The sequence below is a fragment of the Larus michahellis genome, chromosome 16, assembly GCF_964199755.1.
Source record: "Larus michahellis chromosome 16, bLarMic1.1, whole genome shotgun sequence".
In the NCBI taxonomy this organism is placed as follows: Eukaryota; Metazoa; Chordata; class Aves; order Charadriiformes; family Laridae; genus Larus; species Larus michahellis.
Window position 1 is genome coordinate 7764964 of NC_133911.1, and position 23591 is coordinate 7788554.

Below are 23591 nucleotides of genomic sequence, written 5' to 3' on the forward strand. Positions count from 1 at the left end.
CCTGGCCATCTAGCCCTGATGAAAAATACTTTCACTCATTCTCTGAGTAACATTAAAATATATCTCTACAGATTCCACATTTCCACTTTAAAACAGTCTTTGGTAACTGCCTGGCTAACTTTAGCCGGGCAATATTATAAATCTTCTCGTTTGGAGCAAGTTTCAAAACATACTCCAAGAACACTTAACGACAGGCATGTTTCTGAAGTGTGCCCCTACATATGCCTTACTACAATTTAACAGAGCTTGAGCATGCACACAGGTGTCCAACTACAAAAGCGCCTTTTCTAGAAATATAGTTTGTTTCTTTGTTAACAGTGAAGAAATCAAATTAATGATGTTTTTATTCAGACTAGTGGATTATACTGGCATTGTGTAATTTAGAATTCAGGTGCACTTACCATTGGCTTAAACGTTACCACTATTTCACAAGACATTCCAGAAGACATTTTGCCAGGTGGGTTGAAACTATGGAGATAATTAACATAAAACTCCAAATTAAAGCTATGTATGAAACATCCAGCTCCTATTCTGGTAACAGTGGCAGGGTTTTTTTTTATTTTTTTTTTCCCCTCTTACTTGGATTAATGACTTAGAAAAGTCAGAATGAGTGACAGATTAATGAAAAGCTACAGAGCCCTGCTGCAATTGTAAAACTACAAAGCCACAAAGCCTGATTCTTTATTGAGGTTTTACTCAGAAAGTCTTAAAGTGCTTTTAAAAGGCAAGAATTATTGCCTTCATGCTACAGACAGCCAGACTGTAGGCAAACAGGTAAAGCCAAGGCTCAATAATATCATCAAGAACAGGGTGGACCAATTGCCTTTTTTACCAACTAGGCAGCAGCCTTCTCCCACTACCCATTTTGTGTGCTGCTCTGTAACATCTCCCCGGTCCAAATAGGAAATGAAGAGGAAAGAAAAAAAAAAAAAAAAAGAAGGTAGCTGCAAATGATTAGAGTGTGCTGCAAACTGTATCCAAATTATCTTGAATAGAAACTGCCACTTATTTCAGTGCCTCATTCATGGTCTCTGTGATGCAAGTAAAATGCCCATCAGAAGACAAGAAATCTCACAGCTGCACTCGAAATGAAATTATTAAGGCCCTACTGGAGACCTATTCTGCCTGACAGAAAGAGAAAGGAAGCTAGACAAGATAGATAACTCAATGTTGCGAGCCTCAGGAATACCTAAGTAAACTGAAACACAGAACATACATGCTAATCCCAAATTTATAAAAAAAATATAATTAAAACCAAACAAAAGCAAGATGAAACATTTTCAGACAGAAAACGGAAGCTGTTCAGAATTCAGGAGCTATGTGAATAGGGAAATAAGCATCTGTGTATACTGACCTTCAGAACAGATCACTAGCAGTTTCTCCCAAGAAAGACTTTAAGGAATTTCAAATGTTACCTTGACAAACTATTTATGATTTAGAGCATAGGCTGCCAAACACACACAGAACCCTACACTAAGAATAGGCTCCCATTGCATGGAGATGTAATAATGCTCATTTTAACCATATTGCTTTTTATCAGCAAATATAGCGCCTGTCTGTCACTGATAATTTATAACAAAGAGATCCTTTTCCCCTTTTTAAAGGGGTTTGGCATTTTTGGAAAAAAGCTTTCTGCCTGTTTAGGGCTGGCAGTTACCCCCGGTCTGTATCGCTGCCCATAGATCAGGGACTGGACCCTTGCTGTCGCCACTACAGAAACCAGTGACATGCAGCTCGGGCTCAGTAAAGCCTCTTCCTTCTCATCTCCGAGACAATTCCTTTCCTCATCACACAACAATGGAATATAATAGTTTAGATGTATTTACTGAAATGTATTTAATTTGCTACAGAATTTGCTTACACCTCCTGTTGTAGTGCAAAGGTAAAACAAGCAACGAGTCTACAGTTAGTTTTACTTACTGAATACTGATGAAGTCCTTGAGCCATTCACTGATTCCCACTAGTCTGAAGAAGTTAACACTGTAGGATGCGTTTATCAAAACTATCTTCTTTTTGTAGATTTCACCAACATCAAAATCCTTGGAACACCAAAGATACCAGGTGGTGTCAGTTACAGGAAGTAGCATTTACACATGTAATGACAAAACCAACTACTTTTACCATACTACTGGGATCCCAGGCCTGCGTGCAAAAAAACCTACAGAGCATTGCCTTGCTCCCAACAAACCCTTTCAAAACATACAGCCTAAAAGCCCGGAACTCATGCTTCACGGATCGGGCAACATTATCCGGGTTTGCGCACAGCTAACGCACCGAGCTGCTCTGTCTTTTCCTGCAGTGAATGTCGGAGACATTATGTCACATCCATAGTCTAATGGAGTTGTTAACAATTTAAACTGTGCAAGGCACAGGCCCCCAGCTCCTACTAAAAGCAGAGCGCCATGAAAGCTGTGTACCTGGGCACAGTCACTACCACACAGACAAGGAGCGTCCTGCAGGCAGCCTGTTTCTCTGATGCAGTGAGAAGCCTTGTCTGATGCGCCACACTTAGCAACATTTTCAAGACCAGAGAAGTAGGCAGAAGCAGACCAATTAAAGACAACAATAATTTTTTTTTTTCTTCCCAGTGCAACAGAATTTTGACCAAGACATCGGTATATACATTAGTAGAGATATACACCATCTTTATAGATCCCATGCAGAATGGCCACTAACCTTGAAATGAATGCAGCTTGGTTTACTATAGAAAGTACGTCGCTTACATTCACGACCAGACACTATTTGCTTGCGAAAAATCCCACTTTGGAATTCCTCCATTTTTTTCTCCAAAATTTCTTTTTTCTCTACCCTTGTAGCCAGCTGCTTCGGTTCCATTTCTTCTTTGGATATCTAATAAGGAACATCAGTAAAAACCACCTGTGACTGCAAGTGTGAACACAGAATCCGTAGCTCAAAGTAGAAAGTCTGCGAATGGAGTCTCTTAGTATCTGTCCAGCCTTTGTTTCTCTCCAGATCAAACTCAGCCTCCCAGCTCCTATATGAAGAATTTAATCTGTTCTCAGCTGTCTGTTCCGTAGCTTTTCATCATCCCACATTACGTCATAATGTTTTTCATGGCAGTATTAGCTCTTCTGCACTTAAAGAGGTTTTTTTCCTTCCTCAACTTCTTAAACAAATACTCATTCATAAAAAAAAATCAGCTAACTTCACTGGAACATTTCAGTTACGGTCCAGTGCTTCTTTCATGCAAGTATATGAATGTGTCCTGACATTATTTCTTTTTAATTGATTATAAAGTTTGCTTTTAAAGGTTGCCTACATCTCAAAAAAGCAGTATATGCAAGTATGCCTTGGATAACACTTAATATCTTAACTCCACAGTTCCACTCTATAAGAGTGTACTATTTACTTCTGTTTAGGGCATAGAATACTATTACTTTGCCAGAAGATGTACTGTACTTTGCTTAGTATGGTATGAAAAAAAGTTGTTTCCACACAAAGCAATGTGTGTTGCCAACTCAACAGAAAGTCACGTTTAGCTTTTATAAACACAAACAAGTGGACATGACGTGATGTACGTCTTCACATACCTCTGAACTGAAACTGAAGTACTAAGAAAGTGAACACTACAAGAGCAGTGTCAAACAGCAATTACTCTGATGATATTCTCATATCTGAATCTCTACATCTATGTCATAAAGTCTGCATTTTAACTGCAAAATAGATAATTATTGTTTTTAAGGAAGGTCCCTAAAACAGCACTTGCCAGTGTCATCACTTCAGATATATACAACTACTAGAGAAAAATTAAACTTTTCTAATCCATTAAAATACTTCTATGGATACTGTCAAAGTTTTGTAAAGACCAACTTCAAAATGAATCAATTACAAAAGGATCTCATCCACTTTTTTTTTCTTCTCTATTTCTAATAAGAGATATCATAACATTTACCTTGTTCAAGTCACATTCCTGACTCCAAAGTCCCGGGAACTCTGGTTCCACTAGGGTCTTGTCCCTCTCTTCCTCGTCTTCACCACTTTCACAGAGCACATCATGGGCCATTTCTCCAGAAATCTCTCCTACAGAAGCAGTTCTCTCACCAGCTGAGGAACAAGCTGATGGAGAGCACCGCGGCTTTTGTGAAAGAACAGAAGTTTTGAAGATACAGTTAAAAATTACTAGAGGACAGTTACTTCAACAGTTAAGTGTTTCTGAGGAGATCTTTTAATACAAAAATGACAGCTTTGTAGAGCTCAGAGGCCAAAGATGACAACTTAGGTTGATCCCTTCTTAAGACACTGAATAGAGACAAACTCTCACATTAAAAACGTCTCTGTGATGCTAACCGTACACTATAGGAGGCTAGAAACTCGTCCTCAGGTGAGGGAACACTGGCTGCAGTTTTTGAATGTTTAGCGTATCACAGAATGACCAAGGACTTTGTTGTTTGGTAGGATTATTTCTACCAACACCTCTCCCTCACCCCTTTTCTTTTAAATACCTAAAGATTGTATGAAGCCACTAGTTTCAGCAGGGAATTCCATTCACTCCACCACCATTTTCCAGGCCAGAACTCCCTGGAATACTGTGCAGATAAAAAACCCCATCCAGGAAGCTGATGTCTAGAGAGAACCACTGTCTCCTTTCTAATACAGTGGAAACATTTCGCTTGTGCTGACAAACTGCTCTGAACCCTCACTCAGGGATGAAGGAATTAAACTGGAAGTGAGGGCACTTTGCATGGTTTTTGATGTCTGTTGCAATTCACGTATTCGAAAGTTCACCTCTTCTTACAAATGCCCTTAAAAACACCCCACACCAAACAGGACAATGTCTTTATTCATACAAGCATCAACAATAAAGAAAAGTGAGGCTAACAGTAATTAAGAGATCTAATGGAGAAATTACTCCGTGCTTGTTCTGTACTCTCTGGCATTCAGTTGTAGCCTGTGCTACGCCTTGCACATTTAACAAAAACTAAATCTAAAGACAATTAATTCATAGGCCTGTGTTTACCTGTGCTCTTGCTCCAGCTGAACGTTTGCAGGTCTTCTCAATATATTGCCATGTTTTCATTCTCCACAGTAAAGAATCCTCAAGTTTACCACCACCCTTAATTGCCTTAGTACAGGATTGACCTTTTTCCCGCTTGCGAATAGAAGCTTTTTCTCGCAAAATTTGAGATACAATCTCAATTTTTCTTGATTTCTGCCGTTCTCTATGAGCTCTGTAATCCAATGTTGTAAAAAAAATTAAACCAACTGTGGCTGTTTACTAGTAATATTAATTGCAGTCCAGTTTCTTTTGAGCCTTTAAGCTAAATAGCAAGTCTTTAAATTGGGTGGAGGGGTAATTTGTGTCAAGGCACCAGGCAATTCAGAGGCTTTTTATCTATGTTTGTGGACTGATCATACTCAATTACAGTGTTTTAGAAGTTGAGGAGTCGACAAAGCATACCAGTCATTGCTACTGAAAACAATAAAATAATTAAATAATTTTCCTAACCTAGTTAGCTATTTAAAGACAACTGCCTATCTGAAATCCGGTGGATTTAATAAAGGGAAGAAGAATGGTTAAAGGTACAGACATAAGTACTGACCCTGGAAGATATGAATTCAAAGCTACGTACAATTACAAATTCCATCACACACTGGGTAGTGTGACAAAAGTGACAGCAGATAATTTGATCTCAGTTTTACCGCCAGCAGCTTAATACACAATTCTCTGCAACAAATACTATCCACGCTAATGATCACTTTTAATATAAACTTTCACCTCTTCAACTAATCCATATAAACAATTACTGATTCTAAATAGAAGCAAAGAAAATATCAGCTCTCATTTAAATACAGGCTACTGCCTACTGAAGGACTTCAATGTCTGCGTTTAGCCTCCTGATACCCTATTGCAGCAGATAAATGACATCGTAACATATTTTTGGAAGATCAGGGTACAAAGAAGTTAATCACAGTTACAAAGACACAGGAAGGGTATCCTGACTCCCAGCGCGCTCTGCCTTAAGTATAAAGTCATCCTTGGTTCCTATGATCAGTTCTTTAAGCATCTTTTTATAGTGATATACAAATTAATGACATAATGGTTTTAATGACTAAAGAGTTATTTTCTTTTGCATATAATTCAGAAATATATATTTAGGCAGAAATATACTCAGAGAAAACTGAGAATGTCCCTTCACAGAAAAGGAGAAAGGCAGTACCCTGGGAGAAACAACTAAGCAGTTCTTCAGCAGATTAGCAGGATGGTAGGTGAAATTAGAACAGAACATGACACAGCTCCCACCAAGACTAACAAAATGCGATCTCCCTTGGCCTGCAGAGGGAAACAGCGAAAGGGAGAAAGAAAGCAAGGTGAAAAGGATTCAATTTAGAGTTGGATATTTCCAGCAGATCTCTACAGACTGATATGAATACTTACTGTTTCTCTTTTTCATGCTCTAGCAGTTGTTTATGGAGAAAAATTTCCTTGGCAACATTGCCTCCTTTTGCCAGGATAGCTTCCCTCATTTGCGTCTCCTGCTTCTTTGCCTCAAAGGCCATTGCTTTGTTCCAAACCTGGAGAGTTCGGAGTTTTTCCTATGCAAGCCATACAAACCACAGTTACATAGTTGATTCACGTATTAAAGAATATAAACCAGAGAATCTAGTGTTGGTCCCTGTATCTAAGTATAAATTTGTGGTAGATTTCTCTGAAGTAGAATTTATTGGGCTTAATATACACAGTAGTCATGGTGCGCTGAGACGCAGAAAGCTCTGAGTAGGTCAGGGCTAGTTTTTTCCCTTCTAGCCCGCCCTTGAAATGCTACTCAATGAAGCAATGTGCAAAGATGCAGTTCTAATCAAGTTAGTATTAAATTAAGAACATTCCTCAAGATTCTACAGAACATAAGTAGAAGAGCAAAGTAGCATAGCTCGGAAACTCTTAATTTACATTATTTAAATTTGTAAATAACTGTTTTTCTTCCATATGTTTTCTCCATATGAAGTATTTCTGCACTGGGATCCAAATAACTAGAAATTCTTCTGGCCGAGTTTTCGGAGAACTTATTTGTAGTATACATTATTTCCAAGAGAATTACCCTACCAGAACAAGCTAATTGTTGACAGAATAAGCGACATAAGTAGAAGGGCCAAAATCTGCCCATACAAATTTAACACCACTACTCCTATAGTTAAGTTCCCCCCAGTTTCAGGAGAGCTTTGCTTGGTGATCTGACAGCACCACATAACAATTTTGCGATGAAAACCGAAATCGCTTTCATTAAACCCTAGCAGTCTAGCAAGTCGGTTTCTCCGCTCCCCGTCTAAGCACAGCAGCAGTACCCGATTGGAAGTGATGCTGGTTTTCAGGGAGAGCACAGCTTGTATCCTTCTCTCCATATGCTCCTGAGTTTTCACTTCTTCCTTGGCATTTTTTTCATGAATTCTGTAAGCAAAGTAAAATCTTTCAGGCTCATATCCTGGAAAGCTTTTGGTATTAGAATGTTTAACCTGACAAGTAGTAATTGTCAATGTCACCATTCTTCCTGTAAGCCTCTGTGTTTACTATGATACTGGGTGTGGGTAAAGCGGAACAGTTGGAAGACTCTTCTATATACGGTGCCGCTCAAGCTACAAGTGCCAACAGGCTTTCAACTAGTTTGCTCAACAACTTTTTTTTTTTTTAATTTTGAATATGAAGAATGTGTTCCACATTATGACATATGTCTAGTTGCTAAAATAAAGCAAGAATTCAGGTGTTGCTCATATAACCAATATCTAAACAATTACGTAGTGAACTTTATGAGCCAACCACTTGCACCTATACTAAAAATAAACCCTAGAAACTCTAAAAGCTGGAAATATGTGGGCATGAATAAAATCTGAGATTATTCCAGCTAATATAATGGTAAACTAGAAAAAATTAGTAAGATGTATATTTGATACATTACTAAGGAAAAAAATAATCTTATCTGCCTGTTTTTCTTAATTATTACAAATTTGCACATGCCATCTAATGAAAAATAAGCCAACACAGGAACAGTACAATTATTTCAATCATTTTTTCAATTAAGTTCTCATATACAAGCAAAAGTAAGTAGCAAACGTTAACGCTTTCCTTAGTAGCAAAGTAATTTAACACCACAGTAATTATATAAACATAAACCTATGGTTATGTTTACATAACATTAATTTACCATCAACCACAAAAGAACAGGAGCACAAAGAAATGGCCTATTAACCAATTTTGCCGGATAGCAACATTTCAGAGGGAGTAAAGAATGGCAGAGTGCAAGGTCCAAACCTTGAAGTAACTACTTCAGTTACTGACACACACACACAAAACGTTTCAAATCATTATTAACGCCTACAATTAGTCAGACCCCTCTGCATCTCATCAAAAAGAGAGTCCCTTCAGCTACAGGGAACCTGCAGACCACACTAGGACAGTGAGCGGGTTTTCTTCTTTCCAAGTCCTTTTGTGCCACGTAAGATTTGAATGCTTCACAGCACTGGCCCTGTGGCAGAAGATTCCCAAGTGTGAGAGAAGATAAACGTAGCAGAAAAAGTACTATTTTTCAAAGACTAAAGGATAAAGTATTGTACAGCAGAGAACGTACAACAACAGAAAAGGAGAGAACAATAACCTTGCCATGCTCTTTCTCAGGAAGCATACTGCTTTTTTATGGTTCCTTTCGGCATCTTCAAGCATTTTTTTATGCTTTCCTTCATATTCTTTCTGGGCTTCCTCTTCTTTTCTACAAAACACAGGCAAGCCAAGAGTTGCAGCAGGATTATGGAAACCTTGACTCCAAAACAATGATATTTAACAGTGGGGTTGGGGACTTTATTAACGTCCTGGCGGCCAGCAACAATGCAGACACATGCAGTTAGTCTGACCTAATAAACTTCATTTCCTCAGACAAAAAGCAGCCACAGTTTTTGTCTTTACCAAGTTTATTTTCATATATCAGAAATCTTTACCTGCGTTAACTGCAAGACTGTGGGCAATTCTTATTTTAATTCCATTTCCTCATAAAATATTCCTGAAGCAACACCCAGCTAAGAAACATAATACCACTGGTATTTGAATTAGGTAATCTCAGCACCTGAAGTCGTGAACTGGCTAAAAATAACATGGAGAAAGGAAGCAGAGTCTGACTTATAGGCGCTTACTTTTCTCTAGACCGCTGATTTTCTTCTGCTTGCAGTGCTGCTATTTTTTCCTTCCAAATCCGCGCTTTGGCTCGTTCTTGGTATTGCATCTCTAGCTCCTCCTCATATTTTTTAAGTTGTTCATGGAAGATTTCATATTTTCCCTGCTCGGTTTCCATCTGCCACATCTCAAGCCTTTAAAACAAAGTGTGAGCTGTTTTCACTGAAATACTGACATTCTATCACTTAAGGCTACTAAGTAGGTAAGACTCTATGGTGAAAATAAAGATCTAGCCATGTTTTATTTTATTTCTTTAAATTATATTGTAAATCATACGCTGTTACTGACACAGGTATTGTACCTTTCAGATTAAGGCTCATATCAATAGCATATCTCATTTTAAACTCATCAAAAATATCAGTCAAAGTAAAACAAAAAAACTTAAGCTTCTGTTTCTCAAATACCCATTTTACCCAGAAGAAAACAAGAAAAACAAGAAAGTTTAGAAAAATAGCTTTTATTCGTCCGTGTTTTACTAAAGGAATTTAGTTATGATAGGGATACGTATAAACAGATTAATATAGTTATTGCTAATAACACAATAAATGAGTCAAGCATTTTAACGCTATTATACAACACTGCAGCAGAACATACTGTATTTTGGTTAATCACATCTATAAGCTTGGGCTTGTGTTCTTGCTTTGATGTGGTGGCATTAGTAGTTGTACCTTTGGTGCCAAAATATAAACACACTCATCTGTTGCCTTCTGCAAAAGACAGTTTTATTCTGTCTTATATAAATAAATAATTCAGTATGCGTGAATGCTCAATTAGAAGCAGCAATATTAGCTTAGCATAAAAATACACAGTACCACTACGTCTCCATCATTCTCAATTTCAGACTTTTCCTTTACGCCCTATAAAAAACACTAAGAGGCCTGAATTAGAAGTGTTTATGCTTATTCAGAGATCAGCGTCATAGATAGGTCTACTTTAGTTCAGCTTATTTTCCGTTTAAAACAAGGGCTGTTTAGGTCCACAATGTATCCACAACTCCAAATAAAATCAAAACTTCATTTGTGTGTGCAAAACTAACCCAGGAGCTGAGCCATACAGTTCAGGCTAGAAGTTGCTCTCAAGATCCTTTGCCTTGCAGTCAACCTCCCATGACCTCAAATTATGGAGTTCAGTATTTACAAGCAACTTCTCCAGTGATCAACTTCTGAACCCGTTAAGCAGCATATGAAGACCATAATAAAGATTGACTCCCAATCACAGTCTTTTCTCATTCTACTTACATGTTTTCTTTTAGTGTCAAAAAAATTTGAAACTCAAAATCCTTCTCATTCTCCAGTTCAGTGCACAGTCGTCTGCGCATTGCCTGAAGGCGGGACAAGGCTGCGCTGTTAACATCAAAAAGAAACAATCAGAAAGAAATTGGAACTAATAAAGGTTGAAAAAAAATTCCCTCACAACAAGATCACCAACAGTAAAAAATAGCTTTGAGGCTGAGATTTATGTATTAGAATTTCACTAATTTATGCAGTCTCTTACTTCGTCTTCTAAGTGTCCATTCTTCATTCAAAGGCATAGCTTTAAACTATTACACAATGGTTGAAATTTACACAGGAGTATTTGTTTCAAAAGCACTGACCAGTAGCTTAACATGACTATTAAATTCTCAAGCTGATAAAAGTAGTATTAATGAAAATAGCTTTAGGCAAACCTAGAGACCCTAGAGTGATTTTGCTTTAAAAACGTCATTATATTATTCCACGTACTTTGCCTACAATGGCTGCGTTGCCACACAGTTGTTTGTTCTCTCTCCTCTACCCCAGAAAACTAGTAGACAGTACCCTACAGAATCAACAGAGAGTGAACTGCCTACATTCAGCATAAATGCCCTGCCTCAAAATGAAAACTGGAAACGGATCCTCTAGCTGCAGTTACTATTCTAACTTTGAAATTTTTGTACTGGGCGTAAGTAATGCTAATGGCAGCCAGTATTTTCATTATTGCTAAAACGTGATGCCTTTGAGCTTCACAAGACAGAAATTTATCAAGTCTTCTTACTCCACTATCCACTTGCTAAATATAATAGACTGTGAGAATTGCTATTTTTCTGCATATTTAGATCTCACAATTCTACAATGCTTTTCTGCCTTTGTTGGTTTTTGTTACTAGGACTGTCTCTTTGAGATCCTGAACAGGGAGTACTAGCACCCATCACAAGAGTCTCGTTAGCATTCAACTCACTGTTTTTGTTTAAGCAGCTATTCCATTTTGGCAGTTAATCTACCTTTATCATTCTATCATTCATCAATATTCTAACTTGAAGATTAACACAGGTCATAAAATGCAGCTGCGAAGTTTGTTCACAATACACTGGCTCCTGGTACATAAGCCACCCACTTCTTTCTATTTAAACCAAATGTGAAGAGTACAGTAAATTGCCTCCCACTTTATAGCAAAAGTGTTTCAGAACAGCTCCTGTATGCAGGACTACTCCCGAAAGGCATTCATGCATTTCACAACACAAAACAAACAGAAAAAGAAATGGCATATATATAAATCTTGATTGTAATAGCTACCAGAAGCAAAACCATGACCTCTAAAACTGCCACAGCACGTTGGTGTTGGCTCATCATACTGAATAGAAGCGATTGAGACCCTGATAAACACAATTGACAGTAGTGGGATAGGCTGATTTAATAACCTGTTGTTACATTTTAAAATACATGCCTCTCTCCTATCCATTCCTAAGTTTCCAGCTCTTTCTGCACTGATTTACCTAACAGAATATTACCTCTAGGCCAGAAATGATGAAAAACCAATGACTCCCGAGGCAATGCACCATTATTCTTTACTTCAAAAGAAGGAATTATTGCTGAAAATACGTCAGCTGGAAAGTGACTGCAACATTAGTGTTCACCAACACGGGAGTGAATGCACTGCTCTGCTCACCAGCTGAAAGTGCAATACCCTTGTTACCAGAATAGCCTCCCAAGCTAACGCAGCCACATCTTAACCTGAGAACGGCAATGGGTTTCATCACTGATCTATTAACATCTTTAATACATGTGCTCAAAAATTCTAGCAACTGTTCAACAACATGAAGAGATGAAAACAGGAAAGTCTATCTCATTAATTACACAGACAATCATAGTAGATGCCTGTAATCTTTGGTACCCAGAAATACTCTCTACCTACACATTGCCAGCCTCCTCCTCTCTCTCTATTTCAATGTCTACACGCTCCAGCTGCTTTGCTAGCATCTTGATCTGCAGCTGACAGGTACTCAGCTTGTCTCTGCAAGAAACAAACAGGTTATTTATATTTTGTAAGTTCTTTACTTTTTCCCATGAAACTCTTCCTTCTGGGGGCAAGATTCACAGTGAGGACTCCTTCAATCCTCCCAACTCCCCACCACTATCCCACTTCTCCTTTTCAGGTCTCATTGCAAGGTTCTTCAGAAGCCCCTGTTAATTTCAAGCATTTTCTCCCAAAATAATACAAAAAAAAAGTAACAAAACTTTATTCTGACTTCATCCAGAGTTCAGATATTATCAAAAATGACAAAAGCATAAGCGGTATCTTTTTACGTTAATCTCTTTCAGATATATTTGCTGCTAAAGAACATCTTTGTGACCTTAACATAGCAAAACACTCATAGCAGGTGCTTATCTTAAAGTATGTGAATAACCTCATCAATTCTAACATACCATTTCAATCACAGTCAAAAAAAAAATGTTTAAAATGAGTTTTCCACTTGATGTTTCCACTTGATGTTGAACCAGCAGGATTGTACAGACATCACTGAAAGGAATTAGCATCTAATTATCCCAGACCAAACACCTCTTCTTTAACATTCACTGCTGTGCTTCATTTTTCAAGTATGTAATTAGTTTCTATCCTTGATCCTTAATTCTTTACAAGGGTTTGGGGATATATGGAATATATTCTATTAAACAAGTGTTTGTATCATGTAACTTTCATGAAAAAATATATAAACTCTAATATTCATAACAGATACAGTATCCCAGTATTTGACGGCAATTTATGCTGACGGATTATGTTTGCTTAAACACTAACCTGGCTTTTTGGACCGCGAGTTCCTTTTCTCTGGCTATGTCATTGAGCTCTTTTAGGTTCCTCTGTAAGGCTAATACACAAATTCTATCCAGAGACTTCATAGACTGAATATTATTAATGTCACCCAAACAGTGTTCCAAGCTTTCCCTTTGAATTGAAACACACAATTAACAACAAAAACATTGAGAAATTGAAAAGTTACATGAAGTTTGTACATCATCCACTTAGACTTTTGTGGGTTAATTGTTTTCCATTTTACTCTTATTCTAGCAGAACTGTTACAAATATGACCAGTATAAATAAGGGGGGGAAAATTAACATAATCTATACAAGAAGTTTACGTGCATATACTTAAGCCAAGATTTTTAGACTTGGATATCTAATGTTGAACATTTATACCAACATTTAATGCATTAATTATATATCTTTGTTTTGAAATGTCTGTGGGTTTGCAAATTCTATTTTCCCTGAACAATAGTTTAAAACTTTAAAGGGAACACTCTAAACTAGTTTAAGACATATTATATACAGCTGATCGGTTTGTGAGGTGAGCTAATCTCTCTTATCATTTTGGCCTGCCTAAACATTTGTAAAAATCAACATAGTACTAATCTATCATCATACTAATTCTGTGCTAATTGACTTTAAATAGTGGTACAAAACTGTATATATTAAACAACTTTCCAATCCAACACTGACATTCTTCAGCAGACAAATTTCTCTTTTTCCAACAGCTCCTGATGTTTTACAAGTACAGAGAGATGAAATTATTACAAAGAGCTGGCTGGGTTTTGTAAGTGTAAATTGGTTAGTGGAATGCTCCTTTGAGGAAAGCTCATTGGCCCATGTTAACATGTACACACCTACAATGGCTTCAGATTAAAGAGTGTCCAGAGTCTGCCTTTATCTTACTCAACTCATTGGTTTAACAGTAGTAACCAATTTAATTTATTTTTTGTGGAAAGTTCTATATTGCCTATGACTAATTTGACAAAAAAATGCATAGTTGAATTAACCAAACCTTATTGTGAAAAGGTAAACTAATGCCATAAAGGAAAATACTGTCAGAACTGGTGACAAACCAAGTTATTTACATGCTAGAATCAGACTGGTCTCCACCTCCTTCAGAAGCATCCTTGCTTCCCATCTTGCCACCACCAGCCAGCTCTTCTTCAAGCTCAGATTCTAATAGACATTAAAACAACAGTTAAATAGAGGCTTTGAGCTTTAAAATGCAAAGCTCCAGCATACTTGCTGTCAAGTCAAAACACAGAGAATCAGAGACGACATTTTATAGCGTTGCTGCAGCCTATATAAAAAAAATCCACTTGCCAAACCACACAGGACTATACTGTCATGCACCTGCAAACCAAACCAGGAAAACGCTCTCTGCTTTCAATATGGAAGTGTCACCAACAAGCCAATGGATGTGGGGAAAAAAAACACCAAAAAACATGGGGGGCTAATGTTTTGGCAGGTTTTGGCCAACACTTCAATATGTTTATCTTATACTACCTTATCCAACTGTACTGTGGAGATAGACATTTTCTGCTAAGTATTTACATGATCAAGAAAACGACAATGAGAAAAGAACAGCCAAAGAATTCTTTTTAACATAAAGATCAGTATTCATGATAATCTATAAAACAGTAGATATGTTTTCTCACATAACCTACTGAAACATACTTTTGAACACAATTAGAGAAATCGACTGCCTATTAAGTAGTATCTAGTGGCAGTTTAGATGTCTTAGGGTACCCAACATCCTCATAGAGTTGAATTTACAGAAGACCTATGCCATTCTGGAGCCAGACGAGAGAGTCTGGAGCACTAGATGCCTACCTATGAGCCACTGAATCAAGTCCATACAGTCAAATATTAGATTTTTAATATCAATAACTGAATCAAAATGCCTTACAGAGGTAAAAAGTACTGAAATAATGTGTTAGATTTGGATTAGTTACAGCTGTGTAGCGTCATGCTAGAGAACACCTACTGGAATCATTGCATTTACTTGGAGTATCATTCAACCCTGGAACTGTACTGTTCTCGGCTACTAAATTAGCAGACACATTGGTGTTAGGCCTTTGTGAGTTATCAAAACAGTTCATTATTTTCACCTTCCCAGTGTTCTTCCCCATTAGAGAACCCATGGGCTTTGTCTTCTTTTTCTTTCTTCTCCAGAAACGGTAGAGGAGATTTTTGATCTTCTTCCTCACTATAACTGGTCTCCTTATCTTCCATACTGATCATTCTTTCAAAACAACCAGGCTAAGAGAGAGAAGAGCACACATTTTATATATATAATCTCCCCAGAACTTGCAATAGTGGTGACTATATCTTGAGATTAACTAATACTAATTCAGTAAATACTTAACACATGAGAAACAACTTGATACAATCACACACACCTTTGTACTAGTCACGCATTTGGACTATCGACTTTAATGAATCTCTTCTAAAAAGAAAAGGACATTGCCATGTTTTTTATTTTTTGTTAATAACAATCAGTTCAATAATAAAATAAACCTTCTGAATATATTTTATCCACTTAGGCAACCACTTTACCTAGAATGATCAGGGAACAACTCCAACAAACACTACTTGCTCTTGTGTCTTACCTTCAGTGTTAAGTAAACTGTTCTCAAATGTTGATACAATTTATTAGATTCAGTAAATTCTATTTGTCATCTAGAATGAGTTATTACCACATGGTTGAGCATTCCATCAAGATCTTACTCATACAGAGGCTTGTACATGTGATTAATTTTAATGAAGGTGGTGGCTCAGCTTCGAGTGCATCTATGCAAATGTTTTTGCAGGACTCAAAAAACATACTAGAAGCCGGTACCTATTTTCTCTAGTTAAAGGAGCAGAGAAAACACACCACGGAATCTTAAGCGTGGAATAAACTAGCTAAATGATAAGAATGACCTTAAAACTAAGACAGAATTCCTACACTAGGCAACGGTTGATTTAAAGATGTTAGTGGCACTAAAAAGTAACACAAAGAAAATAAGCTGCCAATGCACCAATAGCAGCCCAAATACTTTCTGATAAGCCACTGCATTGTCAGGTAGAGCAAATCCATCTCCAATGCAAGGTATCAAGATTAAATTTAACTCTTTCATTTCATCCATGGATTTGTGGCTGTTCTTGCACCCTGCCTGTGCTGGCTCACACATCACCAGAGCTTTGAGTAAATTAGGCCAAGATCTACAGTATGGTTGAAGGCCCGATGGCCTCCTATGAGGACATCACAAGCCAGGCAGTGAAAGCCCCACTGCTTCCACCACTGCTCACGCTACAGAAGCCACACGGCACCTCAGCCTCCCCTCCTCAAAACACCGTCTCCACCCTGGGTGCCCGCCGTACCCCAGCAATTCCACACGGCGCAGGGCACCGCTGCGCAAACCACCAGAGCCCGCCTCAGGGCCGGCTGCGGGCCCGGGGTGCCTCAGGTGACCACGGCCAGAGGGCCGACCAGCCCGCACGCCCAGCGAGCCGGGCCCGGCGGCCCACAGCGCTGCCCCCCGCCCAGGGCTGGGTCACGGAGACCACCGCGACGGCGAGCCGGACAGGCGGGCTGTGCGCGTCGTTCCCCGCCGCGCCCGTCCCTCCTTAGCCCGCAGCCCAGCCCCACCTCACCGCCGCCCACCTCCGCGGCGACCGTTAGACCGGCTGCCACGGCAACGGAGCGACCCACGGCGGAGAGCGCGGCGGGGGCGCCGCGGAGAGCCCGGCGGCCCGCAGGCGCCGGCGGGAGCGGCGCGGCCCGGCGTGTCCCCCCCCTGCCCCGCGGAGTGGTGCGTGCCGGGGCGGGCTCCGCCGGGCGCTGGCGGATGAATCCCTCTGTAGCGAGTTACGCGGTGAACGCCGCGGAAGAGATGCACGCGTGTAAATCCGCGGAATTAGGAGCGCGGGGCTGATGTTCGGGGGTTACTCGAGCCAATGAATTAGGAAGATTTGACCCAGCTGAGCACTTGATCAGGGTTTTGGTGCTTTGTTGGTTGGGTTTTTTTCCGCCCTGGTTGATGGATTATTTTATTTTTAGTCGTGTAGATTAAAATCTGAACCACTATGAGGCGTGTCATCTTTCCCGTTTTGATTGGCAAGATTTATTATACGTTTCTGTGAGCCTTTGACATGTTCTGTAATATATAAAGGGATGGCTGGTAGTTCAAAATTACAGTGGCATTAAGGCTTCCATTTTATTAATGCGACTAATTACAGGGGCGAGAGCAGTCATGGCACCTGGTTCCCCTGTCCTGGGCACCTCACGTGGGTGAAATTTTCACCAAAATTTCAGCTTACTATTTGTTCTACATCCATTTATAATTTTTAAGCAAGTTGGTGGCATCGTGATTAAAAAAACCCCAACTCCATAGTGAATGCGCATGAGTTTCTGCAACGCAGGAGTCCGACAGACGGAGGTCGGAGTACACACGTTTCAGATGAAGATTTCTGAGTTTCAATCCAGAATGAAGCTGTTTTAAACATCTTTTCAGAAATGCGCCTGTGCTATTCTGACAATAGGATGTCACCATTAGTTACTAATTAAAGGTTATTACAGCAAAAATCGTGTACTGATGGTGCTGCCCATTTGCAATGTCACACTGGGAACACTCCCTCTGGCTTCAGCAGAAACGGCAGCCTTTGAGGCTCCTTGTAGCACTTCAATAATCGTTAAAGTAGGCACAAAATCACTGAATGGAAAAGTATTTAGGTGATATTTCAGTAATTTACATAGTAAAGCTAAATGTCTGTAGTCGTACCATGTGTCTCAGTTGGAAGGCTCTGTTCTTCGGAGGAATCTCCTGAACCCGCGTGTTTGCTACCATGCGTTCCGTTACCAGATTTTAGCTCTTAAATGGTAATTAAGCAGGTTTCCTTTCTATTCTATTCCATTATTACCTTGACAAAGTTAAGGAGCAGTGCAGCTTGATGCATGGAAAAGCAGATTTTTGTGTCCTTATCCTTGGCACTAGGCCTAAATGACGTGCTAGAGAAATTCAGCTATTCAAAGATTCAAAGTGACTCAGTTATTAAAATATTGGGACATCACTCTTTAAGCGGAGCTCTGTACTGAAATGCACGCTGATCCGTACATCGAGATGGAAGGCTTTTTCAGATTTATTTCATTGAGAATGTTCCTCAATTGTAAGCAATATTTCTGTAATGTTTTATAGCTGCTATGAGCAGCAAGGTCTGGGTTTTTGATACCACGGATATAAGCACATGCTGCTAATCCAAGTATTTCTTTCCATTAGTCCCCACCCTCTAAAGTATATATTACTCACAGTGACCAATTCCTTGTTCTACACTTGTGCTATAGGTCCTGATTCTTTAGAAATACATGGACATTTTCAGCTCTACAGACGGTGGAATCTTGATTTTATGGCATCTATTCATATTACATAAAACAAATTACATACAGACATTTGCAGGATTAAAGCTACAAGATGTAGGCTAAAAATATGCAGTGATTAACTGTATAGCTCTCCCGGCAGATCTAGAATAGACAGAACTGTGGTTAACTCTGAACCTGCCAGTTCTCACACTCCTAGAGTCAGGATGTAAAAGATCCAAGCACGTTTTTTTCCCTCAAGAAAACATGTGGAAGAACACCTGGTAACATCACTGATTTTCAGTTTCTTGTGATATTTTTATTCATGGTATTTATTCAGTCTCAGTTTACAACTGTTTGGATGATTTTCATAACAGTAACAACAAATAAATGATAACTGTAGTTTTAGCAATAAATAAATCCGAGGTTAGCCTCTAAGTTTCCTAAAATCCTAACCAGCACTTGAGTCAAAAAAGCCCAGGTGATTTTGCTGCGAACCATGATGGCTTAGAACCACTTGGCGTTCGGAGATGATTAGGAATGGAATTGGCGTTCCGTAGGAAATGTTGATGTAATATTCACTCTGAACTGGAATGAAGTTCAAATTGCTAATCCAGCTTAATACAGAAATACCAGATGTTTTGTTATTAAAGTCAGCACCAGTCGTTTCAGAGTGCACACGCCAGTTACGTCTGGCCGCCATGGCTTCACAGCCACCGGTCATGACTTTGTGTCAGGTCATACTTTGTCACTAGGGACAGGCAATCCAGGTTTTTATCTCCCATATAGATAAGAAAGCAGATATCTGCAGTTCCTCTGAAGATGCTGTGTTCTGGCTCCCCAGACAAGTTCGTCTCTCCCAATCCACGCTTTACGTCCATCAAGTAAAACTCAGGGAATCTCTTCCAGCTTTAAGCTCCAGGAGATTTACCAAAAGGCATCGGCTGGCGCTACTCTTCTAGATTTTGTAGGCACTGACCACCAGTGATGTGTCTCTGAGAAGCTGGGTAACGGAAGGAGCTTGTCTAAATCAAAATCCTGCTGTTTTCTTACTGTGAAGTTAAATTTAGAGGCGTTTCGGTGAAGTTGCTTTAGTACCCCCTCTTGATCAATTTGAAAGGTAGTGGAGCTGGACAGTTCGGGTTGCTCTACGGTTCCGTACTGCGCTTCTACAGGCGGTTGGTATTTCTTTTCCAAACGTTTCCAAGGTGACGGCAGCTCATATATGGAGCTTTCTAGCTTTTAGGCAGGAAGACATGCCAATAATGGAATCTTTAATTTTTGCAGTGTGGTTCCTATAAGATTACATAAAACAACTTCTCTGCCCCTATTTGGGTATATATTGATCAATGCTGGACTGTAAACAATGGCAAAGCATTGATAAGCATCTTACTAATGAGAGATCCTTACCGATGGAGCAAGAAAGAATGAGGGGGGTATTTGCCCCGGGAGGAACGACCTGGGAACATTCCACTGACAGCAACGCATCTGGAGAGAGACAGTCATCTCCAGCCCTGGAACTAGCCCTGGCTCAGGGGCAAAGTGGGGAATTTCATCCCAAATCTGCTGCACGGAGAAGAGAAAAAGAGGGCAAAGTGTCTGGCCACACTGCACTTCATGGTTATCAAGAAAATCTCTGCAGGCTGAGGGAGGAACTGGGTGTTCTACAGAACATTTGGAAACAGATAAAAGCTAGATTTGTCAGCCAGCTCTTTAGGTGACCGGAAAATTAACATTGTGGTTATACTGATATTTATTAAATACAGACACATTTGTGTTGGGGCCATGGGACATTCGTACAGTGCAAGTACAGTACAACATCTGAAATGCGCTAAATATTCCCACAATGCGATTGCTACTGATATTCCCAAACCTCATTTATAAAAATAGGCATATGTGTGTAATTTATATATCTAGAGACATTTGGCGACGTTGCCACAACAGTCTTTCATGAGCTGTTTATGTGGAATCATGGGAGAGTGAAAGTAATTATCCATGTGGTACATTTTTTTGCCTCTAAAAATTATATGTGACAATATGACATCTTTACTTTGCTGGCAGTAAAACCACCTGTCCTGTTTAGAAAATGATCTGTTAAGAATATCTGTTAAGAATATTAAGGTAATGCAGTGCAACTGTAAAATAAATTTAAATAATGTCTTTTTGATATGCTCTCAAAATCCTAAGGTAATAAAGGACTATGAAAACTTGTTATTTGGCCCAAATCACTGAGCATATTTCTCCTCAATCCCATCAAATCATGCCCTCCAGCAAATTATTTTATGGTAGCAGTTACAAAAGCATGGATGACTACGATCAGGAAGAAGTCACACCTGTTACATGTTCCAGAAGAAAAATACCTGACAGGTTTTGAAATATGGGTTTCTGGGTTTAATTATAGTAAACTATTATTTCGAAGTTGTGACTTTTGCTTACTACTTGAGAAAGGGTAAATAATTCAAAAATTGCTAATTGTTAATATAGTAATAATAACAACTAATGATTTAATAAGTAATAACATTTAAATGATATTTATTTGTAAAATTGTGCAGATGTGGGTGGAGCCCGTCAACTTTTGATAGACTGGCGTGGTCAGATGATATGAGATACTGAGTAGGTGCCCCGTTGGTCGTTATCACATGGCTCTGCCAGCTCGACCACCGCTTTGTGTGCACAACTGCAAAGAGGAAAGTTTGTTCCAAACTGTGTCACTCTGACCCCGTCGCGTTGGAGCACGGTTTGATCCCACGCAGTCTCTGATGATCCGTCTGAGCTCCAAATGCAAGGTCAGACCACAGGATGGGTATTTTTGTAAAACCTAGTGCCTGCAGCCGTACAGAATGAGGAGAGAGAATAATTTAGTAGAGTGACAAAAAGGCTTAAGAAAAATTTAGTATCACAGGCCATCTTTTTAAGAATGTTTGACAGATCCAAGCCAGTAGCTAAAGGAAAGCTTTAATTATTTTCAAGAGGATTAGATGAGACAGATTTGGGCAGCTTATTTATTTTGTTTTGTTTTGACGTTTTAATAGCAATTTTAATTGTTTTTTATTCTATCTCTTGAGCAATTTTAATCTGCCATTGACTGTAAAGAGTTTGGGATATTCTGCTAGAATTGTAGGAAATTAAATATACGGCTGATCATTATTATTTTATCCCCTCTCTTCCCTTTGGCTAATAGGAATTATTAATCTTGAGTGGGGGTGTAGCTATATATACATGTATATATATGTAACAGCCTATTTTGCATAAATATGTATTTGTATGCAGAATCAACTAAAACCAAGGCTGAATGACCTAGCATTTGTCCTTATTCTGTATAATATAGAGGATATAATTAAGACCCGAATACAGCAAATGTAATTTATTTATCTGAGAGAAGTTACACATTTATTTTAGGATGTTGTGGGAATGGATCTTAGAACATCTCTTTTTCTGAAGTAGAGGCACAAAGTGGTAGCTAAATCAGTCCTGTGAAAATAACATGGGATTTTGTTAAACCCAGGCACTATTATGGTGGTGATGGAAAACTCCCCCTATGTATTTCTTTCATTCATCATGACATTATTTATCCTAATCTGTAGTATAAAACCTTGATCATTCAAGATGATTTCAGCAATTGGATAAATATCCCTATGCAATGCCCAGTGAAATGAACGGGACAGTTAATTTCTTTCAGGGATAATCAGAACTCTGATAATATACCTGGATCACCAGATTTTTTCAGAAAAAAATATTGAGATCCTGAAGCTAAACGTATTCCCATCACAATTGCATTGAAGAAGGTGGGGAGTCACCTTACTGGTTTTGGCTGTAGAGCTCATGAAAAAGGAGCGTAGTGGTAGAAGGAGAAGTAAGAAAGAGAACAACCTAATGAATTTAGAAAAAATATGTCGGTGATACTCTTCCTCTTTTTCTTCTTTGCAATATTGGAACCACTGACAGCAAAGAGCTTTTTCATGGGATCAAAGTGAGCAAGTGTAGTTGTAGAAATACAGTTCTTTCAGTAATGATTCTTTTAGAGGACTGCCACTGTATTTTTACTTGTTTCAATGGTCAAATTTGTAGGAACATCTATCCCCATATGTTGCCATGATGTACTTACACCAACACACAAATATACGCGCTCACACACTGACATATGTGCTATATATGTACAAAATACACATATACACACACTCATTCTAAAGGTGCAAATTGCCCCAGTTGACTTTTGCTATTTTTACAGGTATATGCTGAAGACATAGAAAACTGTTCTTTTCACTAGAAAATTAGATGGCAGCTGTCTAGGCAGAGAAGAGCAATACCAAGGAATTCTCAGAGTAGGTACACAGCTCATTGGAACATTCTCCTTAAGAGTAGGGGGAAATGAAAAAAAGTCAGCTGAAAATATTCTGAAAGGTGTAAATCTGCTCTGTTATACAGAGAGACAAAATCATTCTGTTCTGTGTGTCATCCTGTAAATTCCATTAAAAAATCTTTTGGTTTCCCTCCTCCAAAAAAACAGTTTTCCCACAACAATCCAACTACTTGAGTTTAAATTTAGGTCCTACATAATGTGCATTAGCTGCAGGTATGACCATTGAAATACACACAGGAAGGAAAAGATCAGAAAGAAAATAACCCCCCACATCATTCTTACACATTTATGACATATGATTTTATACGTGTGCGTATGCACATTTGTGTATGTACTGTGTATGTCTGTATGTATGTACACAATCTGTAGATAACCTGTACATCTGTTCTCCTGGATCCCACAAGGCTGTTACTCCCCTCACCTGCCATCCCTCAGTTGCCATTTGAAATACTGGTGTTAAATAAATACTAATACAAAATTAAGCATACAAAAAGATAAATCAAACACTTTACCCCACTTTACCCCATACCCCATGCATCCTTTCATTTGAACAAGGGATCTGCACATTCATTTTTGCTTTACAATACAATTTCTTTAAAATGTCTTCTTTACAGTGTTTCCTTTGCGGGTTGGTTTTAAGATTGTCATTCTAGACTGAACAGCACCGAAAAGCAGAG

General features: G+C 38.8%; 1 protein-coding gene across 13 annotated transcripts in view; it reads right to left on the reverse strand.

Annotated features, from left to right (window-relative positions):
* CFAP74 (cilia and flagella associated protein 74) overlaps positions 1–17007 on the reverse strand; it is a 44939-nt gene extending 27932 nt beyond the window's left edge. The window contains exons 1-15 of one of the 13 annotated variants that reach the window (XM_074609632.1): positions 16851–16999; positions 15328–15478; positions 14302–14392; positions 13208–13354; positions 12326–12424; positions 10414–10518; positions 9136–9309; positions 8607–8717; positions 7303–7405; positions 6398–6555; positions 4979–5189; positions 3914–4096; positions 2677–2850; positions 1921–2039; positions 402–468 (exon numbers count right to left, since the gene is read on the reverse strand). In XM_074609632.1, the coding sequence (XP_074465733.1) occupies positions 402–468; positions 1921–2039; positions 2677–2850; positions 3914–4096; positions 4979–5189; positions 6398–6555; positions 7303–7405; positions 8607–8717; positions 9136–9309; positions 10414–10518; positions 12326–12424; positions 13208–13354; positions 14302–14392; positions 15328–15460 (1875 nt within the window). In that variant the 5' untranslated portion in view covers positions 15461–15478; positions 16851–16999. Of the gene's footprint in view, positions 1–401; positions 469–1920; positions 2040–2676; positions 2851–3913; positions 4097–4978; positions 5190–6397; positions 6556–7302; positions 7406–8606; positions 8718–9135; positions 9310–10413; positions 10519–12325; positions 12425–13207; positions 13355–14301; positions 14393–15327; positions 15479–16582 lie in introns of all 13 variants that reach the window. The other 12 variants (XM_074609633.1, XM_074609634.1, XM_074609631.1 and 9 more) reach the window with 12 other exon arrangements.
* Between the last annotated feature and the right edge of the window lie 6584 nt (positions 17008–23591).